Source organism: Salarias fasciatus, chromosome 5 (assembly GCF_902148845.1).
Source record: "Salarias fasciatus chromosome 5, fSalaFa1.1, whole genome shotgun sequence".
Lineage (NCBI taxonomy): Eukaryota > Metazoa > Chordata > Actinopteri > Blenniiformes > Blenniidae > Salarias > Salarias fasciatus.
In genome coordinates this window covers 34,703,010-34,722,868 of record NC_043749.1, presented here as the reverse complement: position 1 = coordinate 34,722,868, position 19,859 = coordinate 34,703,010, and the positions used below count along the sequence as shown (strand labels likewise).

At 50.6% G+C, this 19,859-nt stretch overlaps 1 protein-coding gene across 4 annotated transcripts in view; it reads right to left on the bottom strand.

Annotated features, from left to right (window-relative positions):
• The window catches only part of nfasca (neurofascin homolog (chicken) a), a 54,763-nt gene that overhangs the window by 10,812 nt on the left and 24,092 nt on the right, over nt 1-19,859 (bottom strand). For 2 of the 4 annotated variants that reach the window (XM_030091365.1, XM_030091366.1), the window contains exons 4-27: nt 19,770-19,787; nt 17,563-17,668; nt 14,712-14,908; nt 14,513-14,635; nt 13,848-14,018; nt 13,561-13,608; nt 11,002-11,113; nt 10,364-10,548; nt 10,146-10,277; nt 9,915-10,058; nt 9,687-9,798; nt 9,441-9,607; nt 9,023-9,170; nt 8,547-8,671; nt 7,703-7,747; nt 6,766-6,867; nt 6,458-6,655; nt 6,295-6,365; nt 5,491-5,713; nt 5,239-5,354; nt 4,938-5,148; nt 3,332-3,454; nt 2,795-2,968; nt 1,587-1,613 (exon numbers count right to left, since the gene is read on the bottom strand). In XM_030091365.1, the coding sequence (XP_029947225.1) occupies nt 1,587-1,613; nt 2,795-2,968; nt 3,332-3,454; nt 4,938-5,148; nt 5,239-5,354; nt 5,491-5,713; nt 6,295-6,365; nt 6,458-6,655; nt 6,766-6,867; nt 7,703-7,747; nt 8,547-8,671; nt 9,023-9,170; nt 9,441-9,607; nt 9,687-9,798; nt 9,915-10,058; nt 10,146-10,277; nt 10,364-10,548; nt 11,002-11,113; nt 13,561-13,608; nt 13,848-14,018; nt 14,513-14,635; nt 14,712-14,908; nt 17,563-17,668; nt 19,770-19,787 (3,078 nt within the window). The remainder of the gene's footprint in view (nt 1-1,586; nt 1,614-2,794; nt 2,969-3,331; nt 3,455-4,937; nt 5,149-5,238; nt 5,355-5,490; nt 5,714-6,294; nt 6,366-6,457; nt 6,656-6,765; nt 6,868-7,702; nt 7,748-8,546; nt 8,672-9,022; nt 9,171-9,440; nt 9,608-9,686; nt 9,799-9,914; nt 10,059-10,145; nt 10,278-10,363; nt 10,549-11,001; nt 11,114-13,560; nt 13,609-13,847; nt 14,019-14,512; nt 14,636-14,711; nt 14,909-17,562; nt 17,669-19,769; nt 19,788-19,859) is intronic. The other 2 variants (XM_030091367.1, XM_030091368.1) reach the window with 2 other exon arrangements.

Genomic DNA, 19,859 nt, shown 5'->3' with positions numbered 1-19,859 from the left:
ACAGAGTCAGGACGCCACCAAGAGGACACATCCAGATATTACAGCATCTCCAGTGCAGGCAGATAACGTGCGTCCTGAATAACAGCTTAAGGTTTTCCATTTCCATTCCTCCATTAGTGCTGGACCTATGGTAGACAATCTCACTTGAAAGCTACCATGATTTAAAGTAACCTTATTTGTTCTGCTCACCAGCAAAATCCACAGTGGCTGTAATGAACTAAACCCAGGAAGGTGAAGCCAGGCCGACGGGGCAGGAGAATCCTCCAGGGTTCAGCATTTCAGCAGAGCGTATTCTGACGTCTGACTTGTTCTCTGAACTAATCATGTCGACAATACAATACGAGTACACACACGACCAGCCACTCACTCAGCTGGTTTAGATGAATTCACTACCTTTAAGTCCTGTAACCTACAGGACTTTAGATGTTAGAAAAGTACCCAGAATACATGTGGGCAATCAGAAATATATTCACTAGGCTGCAGTAGAAAGAAAAGGTCAGATTGCTTCAGAAAGGGATTCTCACTGTGGTTGGATTTACATTTAATTTGATTTAAAATGAAAATTCTCCCATCTGCTGAAGCTTTGCTCACGTTTGTGATCTTCTGCTGCCCCCCTGTGGAGAGGAGAGTCCTTTTCCCACAATTCAATCTGCCATCCACCAATACTGGACCAGGGAGGTCAAATTCTAGACCCCCCCCCCCCCCCAACACCCCCAACAGACCCCAACTCTACCCCTCTACAGACCCCATCCCACTCTATGTACACCAACCCTACCCTATCCCCCAAAAGACCCCAACTCCATGTCCCAAAAGACCCCCATCCCACATAAACAGACCCCAACCCCACCTCAACACACCCACCCCAGCATACCCCACCTAGCATGCGTGTATCATCCAGCAGGACATCCAGCATGGTGTTTGCACCGGTGCACACAGGAAAAGAATGATGAAGGCAAGGCGATTTGAAAAAAGAAAACCTGAAGCCAGTGAGTGTGTGCAGAGTTAGAGTTGGTTTGTTTCCCATCAAGTTGAACCATTCATAGAAGCGGTTCTTTCCCCAGTTCAGGGACATGCACCCCCACCCCCCTCCCTCCCAGAGGTCACGGCAGGGTCACACAGCAGCAACCCGGCTGAGTGAGACGCCCCTCGTGAAGTTCAATGTTGCGATGAGCAAATGTGTGGAACTGTATCGGCCATGATTCAACCAGCTGTGGTGAAGAGAGAGACAGCCAGGCAGCAGGGTTGTCCATTCCCTGAGAGCTGCAGCGTCATTCACTGAAAGATGTGAGGATGAGGAGGAGGCACGCAAAGGAGAAACACACACAGCAGTTCAGCCCAACGCTCACGTCCATTATCAACGTCCACTAAACACCTCAGATGTCTGTGAGAACGACCTAATGAGATGTGTGTTTCACGCAGTCCTGCTCCGCCCTGCACTGGCGGGATTATCTTAATCCCACTCCGACAGCTCATCCTGCAGGTGGTGTGAAGAGACGAGGACTGCTCTGCTGTGAGTGTGAAGGACAGCGGACATGATGGACGGGAGACGGCGGCAAGCGGATGCACTGTGCTTTCTGCAGCATTACCTAGAAGTGGAGCTTCAGTAAAGTCTTCTGTCAACGGAAGAAGAGAGAGGAGAGGTGTGAGGGCGGGACGACAGGAGCAGCTGAGTCACTCCTGCTGCCCTGCAAGCAGAACAGCTCCTCCAGCAAACTGACATCCAGTCAAATAACACTGTTCGCTCCGGGAGAGCGCCTCAGCTCACACACACTAGCTGTGTGAGGGACTGTTTGTAGCTGTGGATGGAGACATTTGCAGCCCTCCAAAGTTACAAGCAGACAGTTGAAAGAGCCGTACCTGGCGGCACGAGAGCCCAGATACATTCAGTGAACAGCATCTGACATCCGTGCACTCAGGACTGAAACAAAAGGAATCCCTCTACAGACAAAACGTACCAATCTCTGGTGAGGAGAATAAAAACCAGTTGAATGAACTGGGCTGTGTGGGCAGACCCTCTGGAGGTGGGTTAGTGCCACATCCCAAAAAACATTTAGGTCAGAATTATGAGAGACGAGTTCCACTACAAAATAAGCAGAGACAGTCTGAATCTAAGTGGAGCTCCATGATGACTGAAATAATCCACAGAAGTGAACCTCAGAAGTTTGATCTGTGCTCGGATTCAGGGCTTTGAACAGGTCTGCTGCGTTTGTTTCACTAAACTCTGACAACGTTTCACCTCTCTGTTTGTTCTGTGTTGTTTTCAGGGTTGGTTCATCCGTGAAGTGGAGACCTGGACGCAGGCCTCGGTGTGAAAGTGACGGAGTGTGAAGAGGTGGAGCAGCACCGAAGCGCCATGTTTCATCGATCGTACAACTCGTGCCTCATTTTGTATTTCATGAATTCCAGGACGCCCCGAGATATCAGTGTGAAAATGCTCTGATGTTTCTGTGTTGTGGGTTTTTGATAGGTGTGTGCTCAGTGGCCACGTGTGATACGACGGTTGGTCTTTTCTCTGTTAAAGTGTGTTGGGACGGTGATGTTAGACGACGTCAGACTACAGGAGCCCTTTCAGCTCAAACTTCTGACAGATGTGCAGTTCTTCAAAACACTCCGATAAACTGCAGGTTTGTTAACTTTATTCTAAGTTTTTATTTCTCAACAAGAACCATGAGAGTCTAAATGAAGTCCTTATGACTGCATTCCCTGATATCTGCTCTCACACCTTTCAAACACCTTCAAACTATTCCACCTCTTTTGTTTCTAAAGTGAAGATCAGAGTTCAGGAAGCACTCACCCTCGTTGGCGAAGTGTGGCAGCTCCTCGGCGATGCTCTCCCCGGCGCCCACCTGGGTGAGCGCCGACAGGAAGAACTTATAGCGGGTGGAGCGGCCCGACAGCCGCATGGCGAAGTCCGTCACATTGGGAAGGAAGGTCTCCAGCTGAGGGCGACCCAACCTGGAACCATTCACTGCACACACACACACACACACACACACACTGGATTCACTCATCTCAAACCCACTTGAATTCTCAGATTCCTCCATTTTTCTTGTGTTAGAAATGTTCAAGCTGCCAAATGGACCCAAAACCATTGGAGACGCCACTGTCAAGAGATGATCAGCGCTAATCACTCCATGTGTCACTGGTCATAATATTATGGCTGGCCAGTGACGCTTTACCATTTAACTTGTCGATTTTTGACTGATAAGCTGCGGAGGGAATTCAGAGCTTCTGGTGGTGAACCACCTCCAGACAGAGCCTGTCCCGGCTCAGAGAGCACAGACCGGTGTGTGTTTCATTGTTTTGGGTCTGAGGAAGCAGAGCGGCTCACCTGTGTGGTACTTGAGCTGGTATCCGATCAGAATGCCATTGGGCTCCACAGGCTTGTCCCACTCCAGGCTGATGGTGTCCAAACTCCTGAGGCTGATCTTGAAGAACCTCGGAGCATCAGGAACTACACACACACACACACACACACACACACACACACACACACACACACACACACACACGCAGTGATCAGAAAACTGGGGAATAACACAGCAAGGCGACGCTGCTCCCGTCACCTCAGGCTGAGGTTGGATGGTCTTGTCATGGGTTCTGTTTCCAAATACGTCAGTTTCACAAACTATCTACATGCAAAGAGAGCAGATTATTCTTCAGGACCTAGTGTCCTCCAAGAAAACACACTCCATATGTCCTGGTCTCCATGTCACACCTGCTGCACAGAAAGACAAACCAGCTGAAAGCCTCCTTTCTCCTGAGTTCCAGCTGTCACTTTCACTACTGCTTGGCTGATCGGCCCCCTGCATAAGAAACTGCTAAGAAAGTGGATCCCAAATCTTCTTCGTGGTGATGTTGGGAAAATGAGTCATGGATTTATTGTATAAATCTGTGAACCTGTGTCCACTTCAATGCAAATAAAATGATCTCTCGCCCTCTCTCTCTCTCTTTCCACTGTGGGAGACCAAAAAGTCAGAGCACCAGAACCCTGGACCAAGAGGCTGTCTCTGAGGTGGACTAGAGCCGTGATGGAGGGATCGCAGACAGAACATCAATCAGCTGATCCATTGAGACGGCCTGGATCCAATGGGTGCATTCAGTTCTAATTGGGCTTCAACCAAAGCAGCTGCTCCACTGATTAATGGAGGAACCCGGACCCAGTGGGTGGAAGGTTTACTGAACCCCGGGTTCTGCCATGTGGAACCGGCTCCCAGCTCTGCTCCTTTCTCTCGTTTCAGTGTAATTTCATTGTATTGCTACATGTCACTGATGATTGTTCCTCCTGTAGCCTCTGTACCCTGAGTTTATATATGAACTGTATGTAGATACAAGAACCTGTCTGTCCTATCTCCTTCTCTCTCTGTCCCCTCACCCCAACCGGAACAGCACCTCCACCTCTGAGCCTGGTTCTGCAGGTTTCTTCCTGTTAAAAGGGAGTTTTTCCTTTCTACAGTCTCTTATGCTGCTCATGTGGATCTGTTGGGTTTCTCTGTAAAGTGTCTAGAAACGACCATGTTGGAATTGGCACTTCATAAATAAAGCTGAATTGAAATCTTTAAGTCCCTGAAATAAAGCCGTGGGCCCCAATTTGTGGTCCTGAATTGGTGTAAAGATCCCAGTGAAGCCAAACACTGAACACTCCCACTCTCACCAACATACAGAGATTCTCGTCATTGTTAAGAGAAGACCTTGCCGCTGCTGATGGTGGTAGTAAATCACTGGTGAGCTTCATGAGATGTTTCTTCACCTTTGAAAGGAGCCAATGTGTGAAATACGCAGCTTTTCCACTTCAGTCATGAATGTCTGAATCTTCTCTTCTTTATTTTATTTTACTATTTACTTTTTTGTTCTTTTCTGACTTGCAGATGAGTAACAGATCGTTTATGTTCCATGATAAAGAAAATGGCACGTGGCCTGGATGGCTGCGTCCTCACCTCCCTCCTTGGTGGTGATCTCCACCGTGTTACTGGGCGGACCCTCGTACCGGTTGTTGGCCACGACCATGAACATCTTGTATTTGGAGAAAGGGACCAGGTCGCTGAGGATGGCGGACGGCTCGGCCACCGTGCTGTAAAAGCCTTTGGTCTTCTTCTCCTTACTGAAGCTCAGACCAGGGACCAGGCTGGACTCCCTCCAGTAGTACAGCTGGGAGGAGAGGGTCAAGAGGTCAAGACAGTGAGGAGGGTACAGGAGGAAGGGTCCCGGAGTGACTGAGGGGATAGTGTGACGTCTCACTCTGTACTCTTTGAACTCTCCCTGGACGGAGCTCAGATTGACGGGCTTCCAGTGGATGTTCGCTTTGGTGCTGTCCACTCTGGACACCCGCAGGTCGGCCGGCGCCTCGGTGGGCTCTGAACACAAAGAACAACAAATAACCTGTCGAGAGCGTGTCTCCAGAACACGTGAGGTCCCGGATCTCTCCAGCCTGCAGCGCACCAGGACCACAGATCTGGTCCTGGAGTCAGAACGAGACGATCCGCCACTCACTGTCTTCTCCAGAGTATCCAGTGATCACGTTGGACTCTGGTCCGGATCCAAACTCATTCCTGGCCTGGATTTTGATCTCGTAAGGCACGTAGGTGTCAGTGCTCTGGACCACGTGTTTGGAGTCCGCCGTGGTCACGTTACTCCACGGCTCGCCGGAGTCCTTCCTCCTCCACCACACATGGTAGTGCAGGTTGGGACCGTTCCTCTCCAGGTCGAGCAGCGGCTGCAGGAAAACCACACATCAAGCTAATCACACAAACGTGGAACTACTGTCAAGTCAACCGGGTTGGTGTGACTTCAGTCAGCTGCAGTAACTGAGAGCAACATCGATGCTTGAAGCTTTACTTTAACGCACAGCTCATACATTACAACAGATCTGCTGCTGGTTCCCGACTGTCTGATGGCTTCCTGATCTAAATTCGATGTTCAATAATTCAATCTGTGTTCGGACTGATGGATTTTTCCTGGAATGCCCTAAAGTGGGACAAAGACATTTTGGTCTTTTGATCGTTTATTGCAGTCTTCACGTTGCAGAGAATAACGAGAAGAAATGCTTAAATTCAGCAAAATCCTTCTGTCTAAGAAGACTTTATATTGATATGGTTACCTGTATTTCTGTCTATATCTGCAGTTTTGTGTTTGGAGGAAAGATTAAAACTTGTGGTAGCTGGTTTCTCTTCAACTCTTTTCAGGTTTTAGGAACAAAAGGAGAAACATAAAAACCAATAAGATATTTTGAGAAGCCTGATTCTGATGGGAGCACAGACTGCAGGTCAGTGCTGGAGCTGCACGTTGGAGCCGTACCTCCCAGGAGATCTCCATGTTGTCCTTTTTGGAGCCCCACCCTCGCAGACCTCTGGGGATGGCGTCCGGGGCTGAAGAGCAGAAAACACCAGGTTTTCACAGTCTGCAGAGTTCTGACAGCAGGTGTGTGCGCAGGTGTGTGTGAGCAGGTTGTGAAGCTCACCAGCCCCGCTGGTCTTGTAGCGCGGCGACGGCCGGCTCGGCTGGCTCTGGCCCACCGAGTTGATGGCGATGACCCTGAACTGGTAGTTGACGAAGGGGGCGAGCTGCAGGATGACGGAGTTGAGCTCCCCGGGGAAGGAGGCCAGGTCCTGCCACCTGCCCGGCTCCCAGCGGTCCTCCTCGAACTGCACCAGGAACTCTGCACGCGCACACACACACACACACACACACACACACACACACTCATACTCCAAACCTGCGGCTTCGAAACCTCCCGAGTCATCTGTGAGCCACGAGCGCCACACTGACCTGTGATCGGACTCCTGTGGTCATTTCCCGGAATCCAGGTGAGACGAACGCTCCGGGCCGCCGGGTCCGACAGGTCCAGGTCCATCGGCGGGTCGGGACGGTCTACAGAGACACATATCAAACATCAACACAAGCACACACACATGCAGAAGCTTTTCACTCACACAGGAAACATTAAGTCTCTGCTAACTGTTAATGAATGACTGGATTGACTCAGAGACACACAGCATGCTGGGGAAATGGAAACGTTACTGCTGCTAATGAAGAAGTAAAAGGTGTCTTCTGAATCTGAAACATTAGAATGAAGACATTTCTAATGAGATGCAGTGAAACAAATGAAAGACAAAAAAACTGACACACTGAAGGAAAACCTAGAAGTTAATTTGAGGTAGAAAAAAATTCACATGTGAAGCAACAGAAACAAGCGAGATTTCAAACAAAAACCAAATCATGCATTCAAGACGAGGACAATTCAAGACCGAAGTGGTTGTGAAGAAACAAACGAGTATTGACAGGAAGAAAGATGAAGAATAAAGGGAAAGACTGTTAATCTGAAGTAAAAAAATATATATTCCAATTCAGCACAAACACATTAAGAAATAGTCACTGTGAGGGTAAAAGTTAAAAACAATGTGATGAAATAATCTGAATAACCTGAGCGTCAGAAGGATCAAGAGGAAATAAGTAAATATTATAAGGGAACAGAAATCTAACCAAATGGGCACTAAGGGAACTTCAGAGGAACACAAAAGATCTTCTGTTAAATACAATTTATTAAGTGTTGCACATTCATTGCAAGGGAATAAAGTGAATATAAGATTTTCATCTTTGTAGATTTTCAGTAAAAACAGTCAGACAGAGAGGCACTGGGAAGAACAAGAGAAGAAAAAGAAAGAACAGACGAGACAGAAGAGCTGGTGAGCGAGCCGAGTGTTACCTGGAGGCAAGGCACTAGAGACTGAGGGGTGGAGGGAGGCTTCCTCTGCGGGGCGGGGCGGGGCGGGGTCAGGGAGCAGGGCGTGGGCATAAAGGTTAGAGGGCAGCGTTAGTCTACAGGACAACCAGCATCACTGCTCACCAATCATTTAGTAGGAGAGTTAGCCGCAGTTCGAGACGTGAACGTAAGCGCGTTACGTTCAGACTGTGAGGATGTCTGGGCGACGGAGAGCGCTCAGTCGGTCCAGACAACCATCAGCGCTGAGGCCTCAAACTGCTTCACTACGAGACGCCACGGGAACTCAATGTGCTGCATGCAAACTAGAGGTGGAGTTCAGTCTAATCCACACGATTAGTAAAGTGTTTAGTCGTAGCCCGGCGTGCCCGGTGTGCCCGGTGTGCCCGGTGTCCATTGAAGGCACAGAGCTGAAACACAGCAGAGAGTTAATCATCTGAAGGCATTTCCATACAGGCTGAAGGAAACGGACCCTGACACTGTCCAGCTGGGATTCCTCCACCACTGAGTAGATCCTGACGATAAGAGGAGGCTGACCACGGGCCAGTGTTTCCCTCCTGGTGTTTTTATGGATTTCTGTTTGGTCACTGCCTAAGAACTCATTCCAGTACCTAGGTGCAGATATGTGGTGTGAAATGTCCATCAGTTCTCTATTTACAGGAAAACACTGGGGCTGTGATGCTAATGCCAAGGCTAATGCTAATGCTTAAGTTGTATAGCCCTGCTTTAGACGGATTGAGGCTGATTAAACGTTGCTGCAGTGTTGAAGCGTTGAGCACACAGGCGCCTCCAGGTGATGAAGCTTCTGGATTCTTCAGGGAGAGAGTACCTAACACCGTGAGGCGGGCCGACGCCGAGTCCTGGTCTATCTCTGATGCTACGGTGCACGTGTACAATCCCTCGTCGCCCTCATTGACGTTGGGGATGGTCAGCGACTCGCCATCCTTCTTCAGCCTGGACACACACACACACACACACACACACACACACACACACACACACACATACTGGCAGTTACAGTGTGGAGAGCACTGCAGGGCTTCACTTGATGCTGACAGTGTTATTGATTTCAGTTGAGGGGAGGCCTTCACGATGTCGCCGTTCTAGACGAGCTGGGACCAGAGAAACCTTGAGTGTCTTTCACCAGGCCAGCAGGTACACTACAGCTCCCTCTCGTGGTGATTAATTGAACTACAACTCTCCTAAATGCTCCTGAACAAGCAGAAAGCCTCTCTGTCAGGGTGTATGGGTGCAGTCCACACACCGACGTAGCGTAGTTTGTGACACACAGGTTGTTGTGTTTACCTCCATCCCAGGTGGATCGGCTTGTCGTCCTTGGTCCAGGTGACCGTGATGGGCAGGCTGGGGTCAGAGTTCACCTGACAGACGAAACGAGCCGTGGAGCCTCTGATGGAGGTCTGATGCTCCGGAGCTCCAACGATACGAGTCCGATCTGGGTCAGAGTGACGAGGCACAGGGTGATGTACACACACACACACACACACACACACACACACACACACACACACACACACACACACACACATACACTCACTGAGACTCACACGAGTGTGTGTGTGTGTGTGTGTGTGTGTGTGTGTGCTGGATCAGGCACTTGATTAAAGGCACAGCAGACTTCCTCTGAACTGCAGAGAGCAGGCTGTTTGGCACAGGGAAAGCAAAAGGTTTCAAGTTGACACAGCAGGTGTGAAGCGTGCCTGACCTTTGACCTCGAGGCGGACCTGGTTTTCCGCCTTGCCCAGTATGTTGCTGGCCACGCAGGTGTAGGTGCCCTCGTCCTCCGCCAGCGCCCGCTTGATCTCCAGCGTGCCGTTGATGTAGGCGCGGTACTGGCCGCCGTCCAGCCCGCTGCCCTGCCCGTTCTTGAACCTGGACACAGGAAGCCACGTGGCAGCTGAAGCTCTCTGAGGCGCCGCTCACACCGGGAGTTCACGCTCCGGACGCTCACCAGCGCAGCTCCGGCAGAGGGGAGCCGAAGAAGGGGCAATCCAAGAAGGTGCGCTTGTTCTTGATGACTTTAATCAGCTGGTTTTTGGGACCCAGCATCCTGGGAGGCATGTCTGCAGGACGGAGGTGAAAAGAGTTCGCCGCTCAGAGGGACTCAGAGAACCGTGATCGGCCGTAGCTAGGGTCAGGTCAGAGAGTGAAAGGTCAGATGCGTCTGTCCTTGTCTCACCGAGGACGCTGACGAAGGCGTTGGCCAGCAGGTAGCCGTGCTCGTTGGAGGCGTTGCACTGGTACACGGCGGTGCTTCCGATCTGCACCGAGCGGAAGAGGATGGTGTCTCCCAGGACCTGCCTGTTGGTGCTGGGCATCGCCACTGAGGGGGGGCAGAAAGCACAGGAGGTGAGAGGAGAGTCCGTCTGCTGACAGAGTGAAGCTGGCAGCGTGCGGGGAGGCGCCGTACTCTCGATGGGCAGCCCGTTGTGCAGCCACTGGATGTTGGGCTTGGGGTTTCCGTTGGCCCGACACACCAGGCGTCCGTTCTCATCTGGAGCCAGCACCAGGTCTGTGGGCTTGTCCAGCCAGTACGGCGCCGCTGGGGGGACACGAGGGGGTCCGGACCGGTTAGCCTGTCGGCAGGACGGAGGACGGCCTTCGTCTGTGCCGGACCTGAACGCTCACCTTTGACCTGAACAAAGATGGAGTGCCGGATGCTGCCGATGTGGTTGATGGCCATGCACACGTACTCCCCGGCATCCTCCTCCGACACGTTGACGATCCGCAGGACCTTGTTGTATTTCTCAAACTTCACCTTGCGTAGCGGCAGCTCTCCACCTTTCTTGAACCACTTGATGGTGGGGGTGGGGCTGGGGAGGCAGGCGGGGGGAGACGTGTGTTCAGGGTCATTTCCTCCTCTGCTTTCACGCCGTTCAGGCTTTTTCATTCAGTAGAATTCAGAGGTTCAACAGACTGAACACTTCTTTCTGAGAGTTTCAGCACAGCCCCATCCTGCAGGGTGGGGGTCTGGCACGTCCGCTCAGCAGACTGAGGAGGACACTGTGTGAACGTGTCTTCCTCCTGCACCTAGGTCAAAGGTCAAACTGAAGCTACAAGCAGCACAGATTAATCTCTGCAATGAGGGACCAGGAAAACGTCAAATCATCAAGAAGTCAGAGCAACGTCAGAATGGATTCCTGCACCTTCAATTTCAGTCAACATACACATTAGTGTCTATTTACCAATAAATACAGTGTGTGTGTGTGTGTGTGTGTGTGTGTGTGTGTGTGTGCACATGCATGCGTGTGGTTGTGTGCGCTCACAGTCCAGCTGCGATGCACTCCAGCTGCAGCTGCTCGTCTCGCAGCACCATCTTGGCGCTCTCAGTCCCCGAGGGTGAGAGGAAGGTCGGGGTGGACTCTGCTACTTTCCTGCCTGCAGACGAGAGGAGAAGGAGTCAGCTCTCTCTCACACACACACACACACACACACACACACACACACACACACACACACACACACACACACACACACACACACACACACACACACACGTCTCCCTGCATCATGACTCAGCCCTCCAGAGAAGGTAAACATCCTCTGTCAGATCGATCTGGGCTGATTATGGAGGCTGTTTCCTGGACCCGGGCGGTCCGGCAGCCTCGGGCTCCGCTCAGGAAGACATTAACGAGGCTCGTTCATCTTGCTTTGTGTTCAGCAGAGGGCAGAAGGAAACTGCAGCAGCCCTCCATAAATCAGCTGATAAGATTTGCCTATTTTTTCCGTAGTGATTGGATTACTCGAACGCGTTCAGGGTCGTGTACTTTTCCCGTTCCGAGCTGCAGCTTCACCACATTACAACCCGGCTCACATCAGGCCCGGACCTGCTGCCAGGACCGGCTCCTGCTCCTCGGAGGGGCCTTTTATAGTCCACATTCAGCAGTTTACTGAGGCCGCGGGAGGAACTACAGCCGCTTTCATGTCCACTGGAAGACTGGACCAGAAACAAGCACAAACCATGAAAAGACATTTGCAGAAGAATCAAGGAGTCAGTGACTGAAACAGGCCGGGATGTGAGCAAACTCCAAAATGAGGCGGTTGTCTGGACTCCACAGCGTGCAGACACACGAAGCATAGCAATCAGAAGGACTCAGGGTTTCTTGATGATCTGCTGCCGAACACAGAAGTGCTCAGAGACTCCAGAGGAGTTTTTTGGAACCATAAGGTCAGTTAAAGCTCCCAGCTTCTGACGAACCACCTCCACATGTCCTGGTCCTGCTCATCACTGAAGGATCATCTGACGGATGTTTTCAATACATCAGATATAATTGTGACAGGAGCTTGGCGTCTAACAGTATTGCTCAGGAAATCTCCCACGCTGAAATGGAACAAAAAACAGATATGATTGACTTTAATCCAGTGTTGGCCAGACGCCAAATCCTGCTTTCCTTGTTTTCCTTGTGAACCTGCCTCTGTATTTTCATTCTGTCATTCGTTTTTGCTTTTTGCTTTTGTTTCTGTCGATTAACATACTAGCGCAATCATTCTGTAAGTGTTGGCTTGTTTGAAAAACCACAAACAAAAGAAACTAATCTCCTGTCGATTGTGCAGTACTCCAAAAGACCTCTAGGGGAGCTTCAGCTATCGGCAGTGAGCCAGGAGCCAGACAGTGTAGAAATGAAGACACAGCTGTCTTAGTGAAGACATACTGAACGAGTGATTGATCCAGACAACACATTTCCAGTTTGACCCACTCCCAGCAGCAGTGAACGCCGAGCACGTCCAGTCCAGAGCGCCCCCTGCTGAGAGCCGCGAGGCTCCGGCAGCGCCAGGCGTTAAAGTATCTGTTAGCGGTTAGCTTCTCCAGCGGCCTGCGCAGGCGCAGGAGAGGGTGAGGAGGAGGAGGAAGGAGGAAGGGTTAATCAGAGAGATAAAGCACACACTGTCACTAAACCATGATGCGGGCAGGAGCTCCCAGCATGCACTGGGGCTTCCAACCCGCCCACACGAACGGACACTGGATGTTTTTGTACTCCTGTGCATGGAGGAATATTACGAAAGGTGTGTCCCTTCAGTCCCACACACACACACACACACACACACACACACACACACACACACGTCAGTGTTTCGGACCACAGCGTGAATGTACTGAATATTCATACTGGAGCTAATCCTCCTCTGAGCCGCCTTCAGTCCCATGGGGGCCACCGGCCGGCCTTCTCCCCCCGGGGCAGACCCCAGCCACCCCGCTCGATCAGACTCCCCCCCCCAGGACAGATCCCACCCCCAGGGCTTCGCTGCTCATCGTTCCACTTCAGATATGCTGCGGCCTCGGCTGATCTGCTCCTCCAGCGATGTTCATTCAGCGCTAACGCAGAAACACGTGCCACGGACTCCAATTAGGGCCGATTTGTGTGTTGATCATTGTGTGTTTATTCATTACACGGGACGGTGTAACCGTGATTGAAAGGCCGGCTGATGGGATTATGAGCTGAATGAGACACACACCTCTGTGTGGTGTGTGTGAGGATCATTCAGGGACAGGAGCCACACACACTTCACTCAGCTGTCCAGGTTCAGCTCAGACTTTCCCCTTCAGGACGTCACAGCGCAAAAAAGAGCGGCGTCCACTGGTTCTGGTAGAGTCTGAGCTTCAGGAAGTCACATTTCAGGACTTTTCTGGCTTGAAGCCAGCGTTAATGCAACAGTTTGAATATTTCACAGCTCGATGAAGTTTGTGAGTGAGTGTTGGATGTTTCTGTGTGAAGCTCTCTGTTAGATCTGCTCCTGTCGGCGAGCGGAGCGTGAGGTTAGGAGGTTAGAGCAGCTGGTTAGAGAGTGAGGCTGACGGAGGAGGACGTCCTGACGGAGACACTCACCACCCCACGGGTCAGAGGCATTGTGAGACGTGTCGTTAAACGGCTCCGCTGGAAACAAGAGGTGCACACACACACACACACACAAACACACACACACACATCAGGCCACACACTCATGGCGTGAGCGAGGACCGAGCTGCGTCTCACCTGGCTGTCAGGACAAGCTGCGTCAAGCAACCGGACCCAGTGTGTGTGTGTGTGTGTGTGTGTGTGTGTGTGTGTGTGTGTGTGTGTGTGTGTGTGCGCGCGCGTGTGTGGGCGTGCGTGTGTGTGTGTGTTCTGCTCACTGGTCTGCACTCTGAGGGTGATGGGGTTCTTCTGCTGGATGGTGTGTGTGAACAGGAAGCGGGCGTTGCAGCTGTAGTCTGTCTGGGCGTCCTGGACCAGGACGTTGGAGAAGTACAGATCTCCGTTCAGTCCCGTGGACACTCTCTCGTCCTGAGGGATGGGGTTCATGACTGCAGGCAGAGGACGGACGTCAGCGTTAGCGTTACCGGTTAGCCACGCAGCGTCAGAAACTCTCCCACGTCTACAAATCCAGGAAAACGTTTGAGAAACGAAAGTCAGTGAATTTGAGCTTAAACTGAAACTTCATTCGATGCACCACTAGGAAATGTGAAGATTTCAGAACATAACCTGAGGAAATATGAGAAACGAGAGCACCGGGTGTTGAACTGAATGTTTAGTGCAGCGCTGCTCCAGAGCTGCAGTGAGCCGTATCCACAGGACACACACATCACCTCAAAGACACCTCCATTTCCTGGTACTCCTCCTCAGATGACTGCCTCTCTCAATGCAGCATCCAAACATCCAGTCTGGGTTTTTTTTTTGAAGTTTAAATGGTCAGATATGTTGTCAGTTTGCGCAGTTTTACATATATAATATTACTTGTGTATTTTAAAGTCCAAAAACAGAGCATGAAAGAGACGAGCTGGTGATGTTTGTGACTTACGGCTGTCCATCCAGAAGGTGATGGGGGGGGGCAGTCCCGGCGGGGGGTTACAGGGCAGAACCAGCGAGGAGCCTTCAGTCACCACCTCGGGCTCCAGCACCTCCTTCGGCCACAGGGGAGCCTCTGCAGGGGAGAAGAGCCGCTTCAGACCGACACTCGTCCACAGCGGGGACCGGTCTGGACGCAGTCAGGGTCTTACTGGAGACCCGGAGCAGGATCTTGTTGGACAGAGCCGTTCCGAAGTCGTTGGTGGCGAAGCACTGGTATTCCCCCTCGTAGTCCTCCGGCCGTCCTCCGCTGCGGAAACCGATCTCCAAGGTGCCCGACCGCTTCCGCATCGTCACCCGGGGGTCTTTGGCGATGTTGAAAAACTTCCCGTTCCGTCTCCATGAGAACCTGAAACAGCGTTCCACACCCCCGGGTCAGAGTGGACGAGGACGTGGCTGTGAGGCGACGTGGTCTCACGTCAAGGACAGGCTGAAGAACCGAGGACCTGGTGTTCACCCAGAAGTCCACTCAAACACTCTCTCTCTCTTTTAAAGGTCATAAGTATCCCAGTGTGGGGCTTTATATGAGCACTCTCACACGTCCAAGTGTCCAAACACAGACGAGCAGGCAATCTGAAGTGGCAGGGGTATTTCAGCAGAAGGTCATGTCCGCCGGGCCGTCGTCACGCCAACACTGACCCCGAACTGTTCCACCAACCATAAAACACCGATGTCTCTGCCGGTCGAGCGGCTGCCACCTTTCATTACAGGGGGGGCATGTGAAGAGAGAACCACACACACTCTGCATGTGTTCATGAGGAGAGTGTGTGTGTGTGTGTGTGTGTGTGTGTGTGGGGGGGGGGGGGGGGGGGGGTGCAGGGGGTGCAGTCAACACGCTCACATAAGTCTGCAGGCTTTATGGTGAAAAGAGCAGATTTACAGAACTTGTCAGTTTCAGTAGAGTTGCAATCAAACTGGGTCTGTGTGAGGCGCAGCATCACTCCAGCAGTGTGTGTGTGTATGAGCATGCTGTGGTGGGGGTGTGGAGTGGGGGTGGGGGGGGCTGCGTAGTGAGGGACTGATTGTAAGTGAATAAGTGAACGATCCCATTCGGTGAATGTTTCATGAGCATGAATAGCTAACTGAGGGCATTATGGGAGCACAATGCCTGTCCTGGGAGAGCCAGTGTGTGTGTGTGTGTGTGTGTGTGTGTGTGTGTGTGTGTGTGTGTGTGTCTTACGTAAATCCAGCCTGTCTGCAAACAATGTACCACTGTCCTGAGTTGGTCATACTCCCTGTGATGTAAGCCCGAGTGTGTGTGTGAGTGTGTGTGTGTGTGTGTGTGTGTGTGTGTGTGTGTGTGTGTGTGTGTGTGTGTGTGTTACAGGGGTCTGACCTGGCCTCTGTCGCTGCTTTCAGCCGGGTTTTGAAGTGTGTTTGTGGTGAACAGAGGGTTTCTCTGAAAGTGAGTGTGGAACGTCCATGCTGTAAACGTCTCAGACTGGTTCTGTTTATACTCTATAAACGATCTGAAGCATCTAATCCTTGTTATTTGACCACAGCATCGTGGCCGTCTCAGCTGCTGCCACGTATGAAATCAGTCACTACAGGAAACTAATGCAGAACAAGCTGATCGGATGAAGCAAATACATCAGATGCAGTTTGATTCACTACAAAGCATCTCAGCCACATTAAACATGAAGAGTGAAGCCAATAATGTGAGAACATGAAACGTCCCTGAGCAGCTCGTCCTCCCCGGCCGCGAGCAGCAGCAGGTCCAGGGTGGTCCAGCTGCCTGAGCCGCGCACAGCTGAGTGTGTGTACTGCAGACAGCCAGACAGACTGATGGGGGCAGCGCGGGGGCATGGGGGGGGGGGGGGGGCACAGCAGAAAGCACAGCGCAGCACCTGTCAGGCTGAAGACCCAAAAGACCGGCGGACAGGTGTCACCCTCAATTTATGGGACTGTTAGAGGACAGAGGAGACGCTTCAGGGTGTGTGTGTGTGTGTGTGTGTGTGTGCGTTCTCGTATTTCTATCCTTGTTGGGGCCAAATGTCCCCACAAGGATAGCAAAACGTGGAACGACGTGCCTTGTGGGGACCTTTTTCCGGTCCTAAGTAGGAGAAACAGTGTTTTCTTGACCATGTTGTTGTTACTGAAACAAGTAAAAGTGCAAAAACATTTCTTTAGGGTTAGGCTTTATTGTGGTGTGGGTTAGGGTTAGGGTAAGGGTCAGGGTTAGGGGCTAGACATGAATGGGAGTCAATGGACGGTCCCCACAAGGATAGAAATACAAGACTGGGCGTGTGTGTGTGTGTGTGTGTCAGAGGAACACATCACAGTGGCAGTCATCATAGATCAGAAAGTCGCACAGAAACACACTGAGGGTGAGGACGGAGCAAGGACACACACACACACACACACACACACACACACACACACACACACACACACCTCTTTCTGTGTCTGAGACCATCGATTGATTAGTAGTGTGGTTTCAGACGCTCCTCTTGGCAGTGTGAGACTGGTTCATTCATTCACTCTGAAGAGACGTGCTGACTGCTGACTTTGTGACTGTTTGTTGTGTTCATGAGTGATTTGAGATGATCAGCTGCTTCCTGACGTTCTCCGATTTCCACCAAAACTCCTGAACATGGTTTACCGTCTGAGCGCGTTTGGAGTAGTTTTACTAGAGAGTGGTCTCTCTCGTCATCGTTTGTTTTTGTTATGTAGAAACAAACTTCTCATAATTGTTTCTCTTCTTGTGAATTTCTACCAGAAGTACATGAAGAAATCTCAAATTATTCAGATTAAAATCCTAATCCGTCATTTTTCTTTAGGTGGGACTGGGTTTCTGTTTTTCAGCGTGTGTGGTTTTGCTTTTGCTTTCTTATTTGCATGTTAATTTTCAGTAATTCTTCTCTTTCTGTACAAACAAAAAAACTTACTTAAAGCACAGATCTGATCCAATCTGCTTCTGTGTGTGTGTGTGTGTGTGTGTGTGTGTGTGTGTGTGTGTGTGTGTGTGTGTGTCTGAGTGTGTGTGTGTGTGTTTGTGCTTACGCTGGCACGGGGTTGCCCTTGCCCTCACACTCGATGATGATGTTATCTCGGGGGTCCACAATGTAGTCCTTCACCGACTGCTTGGTGATGGTGGGGGGCTGCTTCACTGCGGGGGGGGCAGAGACAAAGGCAGGGTCACACTGTGTGCTCCACACACACACACACACACACACACACACACACACACACACAAACACACACACACACCTCAGATTTGACTTATCAACTTCCACTGTGCACTAACGGCTTCACTTTACTGTGTTTCGGTTTTGTTTTTATTGCATTATGGTTTTCCAGATAGAGAGATGAGACCATAACTTCTCTGGAAAAACCAAACACGTTTCCATGGAAACCATAAGTCTCTTTTAGAAATTGATGAAAGGGTTGAGGAGTTAAATTATATGGAAATTAAACCTCAACAAATCAGCTTATCTCAGCCTCTTCAGAGGGATGGACGTGACTCATGGCTGCTCCTGCAGCGGAGAGCACTCATCCATCCATCATCCATCCTCCATCATCCATCCATCCATCCATCCATCCTCCATCCATCCATCCAATCATCTATCTATCCATCCATCCATCCATCCATCATCCATCCTCCATCCATCCATCCATCCATCCTCCATCCATCCATCCATCCATCCATCCATCAATCATCCATCCATCCTCCATCCATCCATCCATCCATCCATCCAACATCCATCCATCCATCATCCATCCTCCATCCATCCATCCATCCATCCATCCATCCTCCATCCATCCTAAATCCGCCATCCATCCATCCATCCTCCATCTATCCATCCATCCATCCTCCATCCATCCTCCATCCATCCATCCATCCATCCATCCATCATCCATCCTCCATCCATCATCCATCCTCCATCCATCCAATCATCCATCCATCCATCCATCCATCCAATCATCTATCAAACATCCATCCATCCATCCATCCATCCTCCATCCATCCGTCATCCATCCATCCATCCTCCATCCATCCATCCATCCATCCATCATCCATCCATCCATCCATCATCCATCCTCCATCCATCCATCATCCATCCATCCATCCATCCTAAATCCGCCAACCACCCATCCATCATCCATCCATCCTCCATCCATCCATCCATCCTCCAACTATCCATCCATCCATCCATCCATCCTCCATCCATCCATCCATCCATCCATCCAACATCCATCCTCCATCCATCCATCCATCCATCCATCCATCCATCCATCCATCATACATCCTCCATCAATCCATCCATCCATCCATCCATCATCCATCCTCCATCCATCCATCCATCCATCCTAAATCCTCCATCCATCATCCATCCATCCTCCATCCATCAATCATCCATCCTCCATCCATCCATCCATCCATCCTCCATCCATCCATCCATCCTCCATCCATCCATCCATCCATCCATCCTCCATCCATCCTAAATCCTCCATCCATCCATCCATCATCCATCTATCCTCCATCCATCAATCATCCATCCTCCATCCATCCATCCTCCATCCATCCATCCATCCTCCATCCATCCATCCTCCATCCATCCATCCATCATCCATCCATCCATCCTCCATCCATCCTCCATCCATCCATCATCCATCCATCCATCCTCCATCCATCCATCCATCCATCCATCAATCATCCATCCTCCATCCATCCATCCATCCACCATCCATCCATCCATCATCCATCCATCCATCCTCCATCCATCCATCCATCATCCATCCTCCATCCATCCATCCATCCATCCTCCATCCATCCTCCATCCATCCATTCCAAATGCTTGAAGAATTAAATTGAAGTGATTTTAGTCAAACTTCAGTAGAATGTGCAGACTGTGAATGAGGTCGCTCTGAGATGTGATCAATAATCGATCAATAATCAATAACAATCAATAATTTCTTACTAAATCAGGCAGTTTGAAGTAAAATAGCTTCTTTTCTTATTGGATATGTTAATGAACTGAATGGAGTCTTTAATTATAAATGCTCTGAATGTGAATGTTTTAAGCTGTTTGAATCCAGTGTGATTAATTCCCGTATCCCAAGTGTTCAACAGTTAGGTGGGTTTTTCCTTCACTGTGACCCTGTGCTTCACCTGTGCAGGTATGGCTGTACGCTGTGTGACTGTGGGATGATCATGTGACTCTGCAGTGAGTGGAGGCAGGAGTGTGTTAACGGGGAGAAACACTTACGGTCCTGCTGGATCTTTGCTGTTAATCCAACGAAAGCCAAAGAGAGGCAGAGAGAGGGGCGGACAGAAGGTGATGTGTTACTGGGATTAG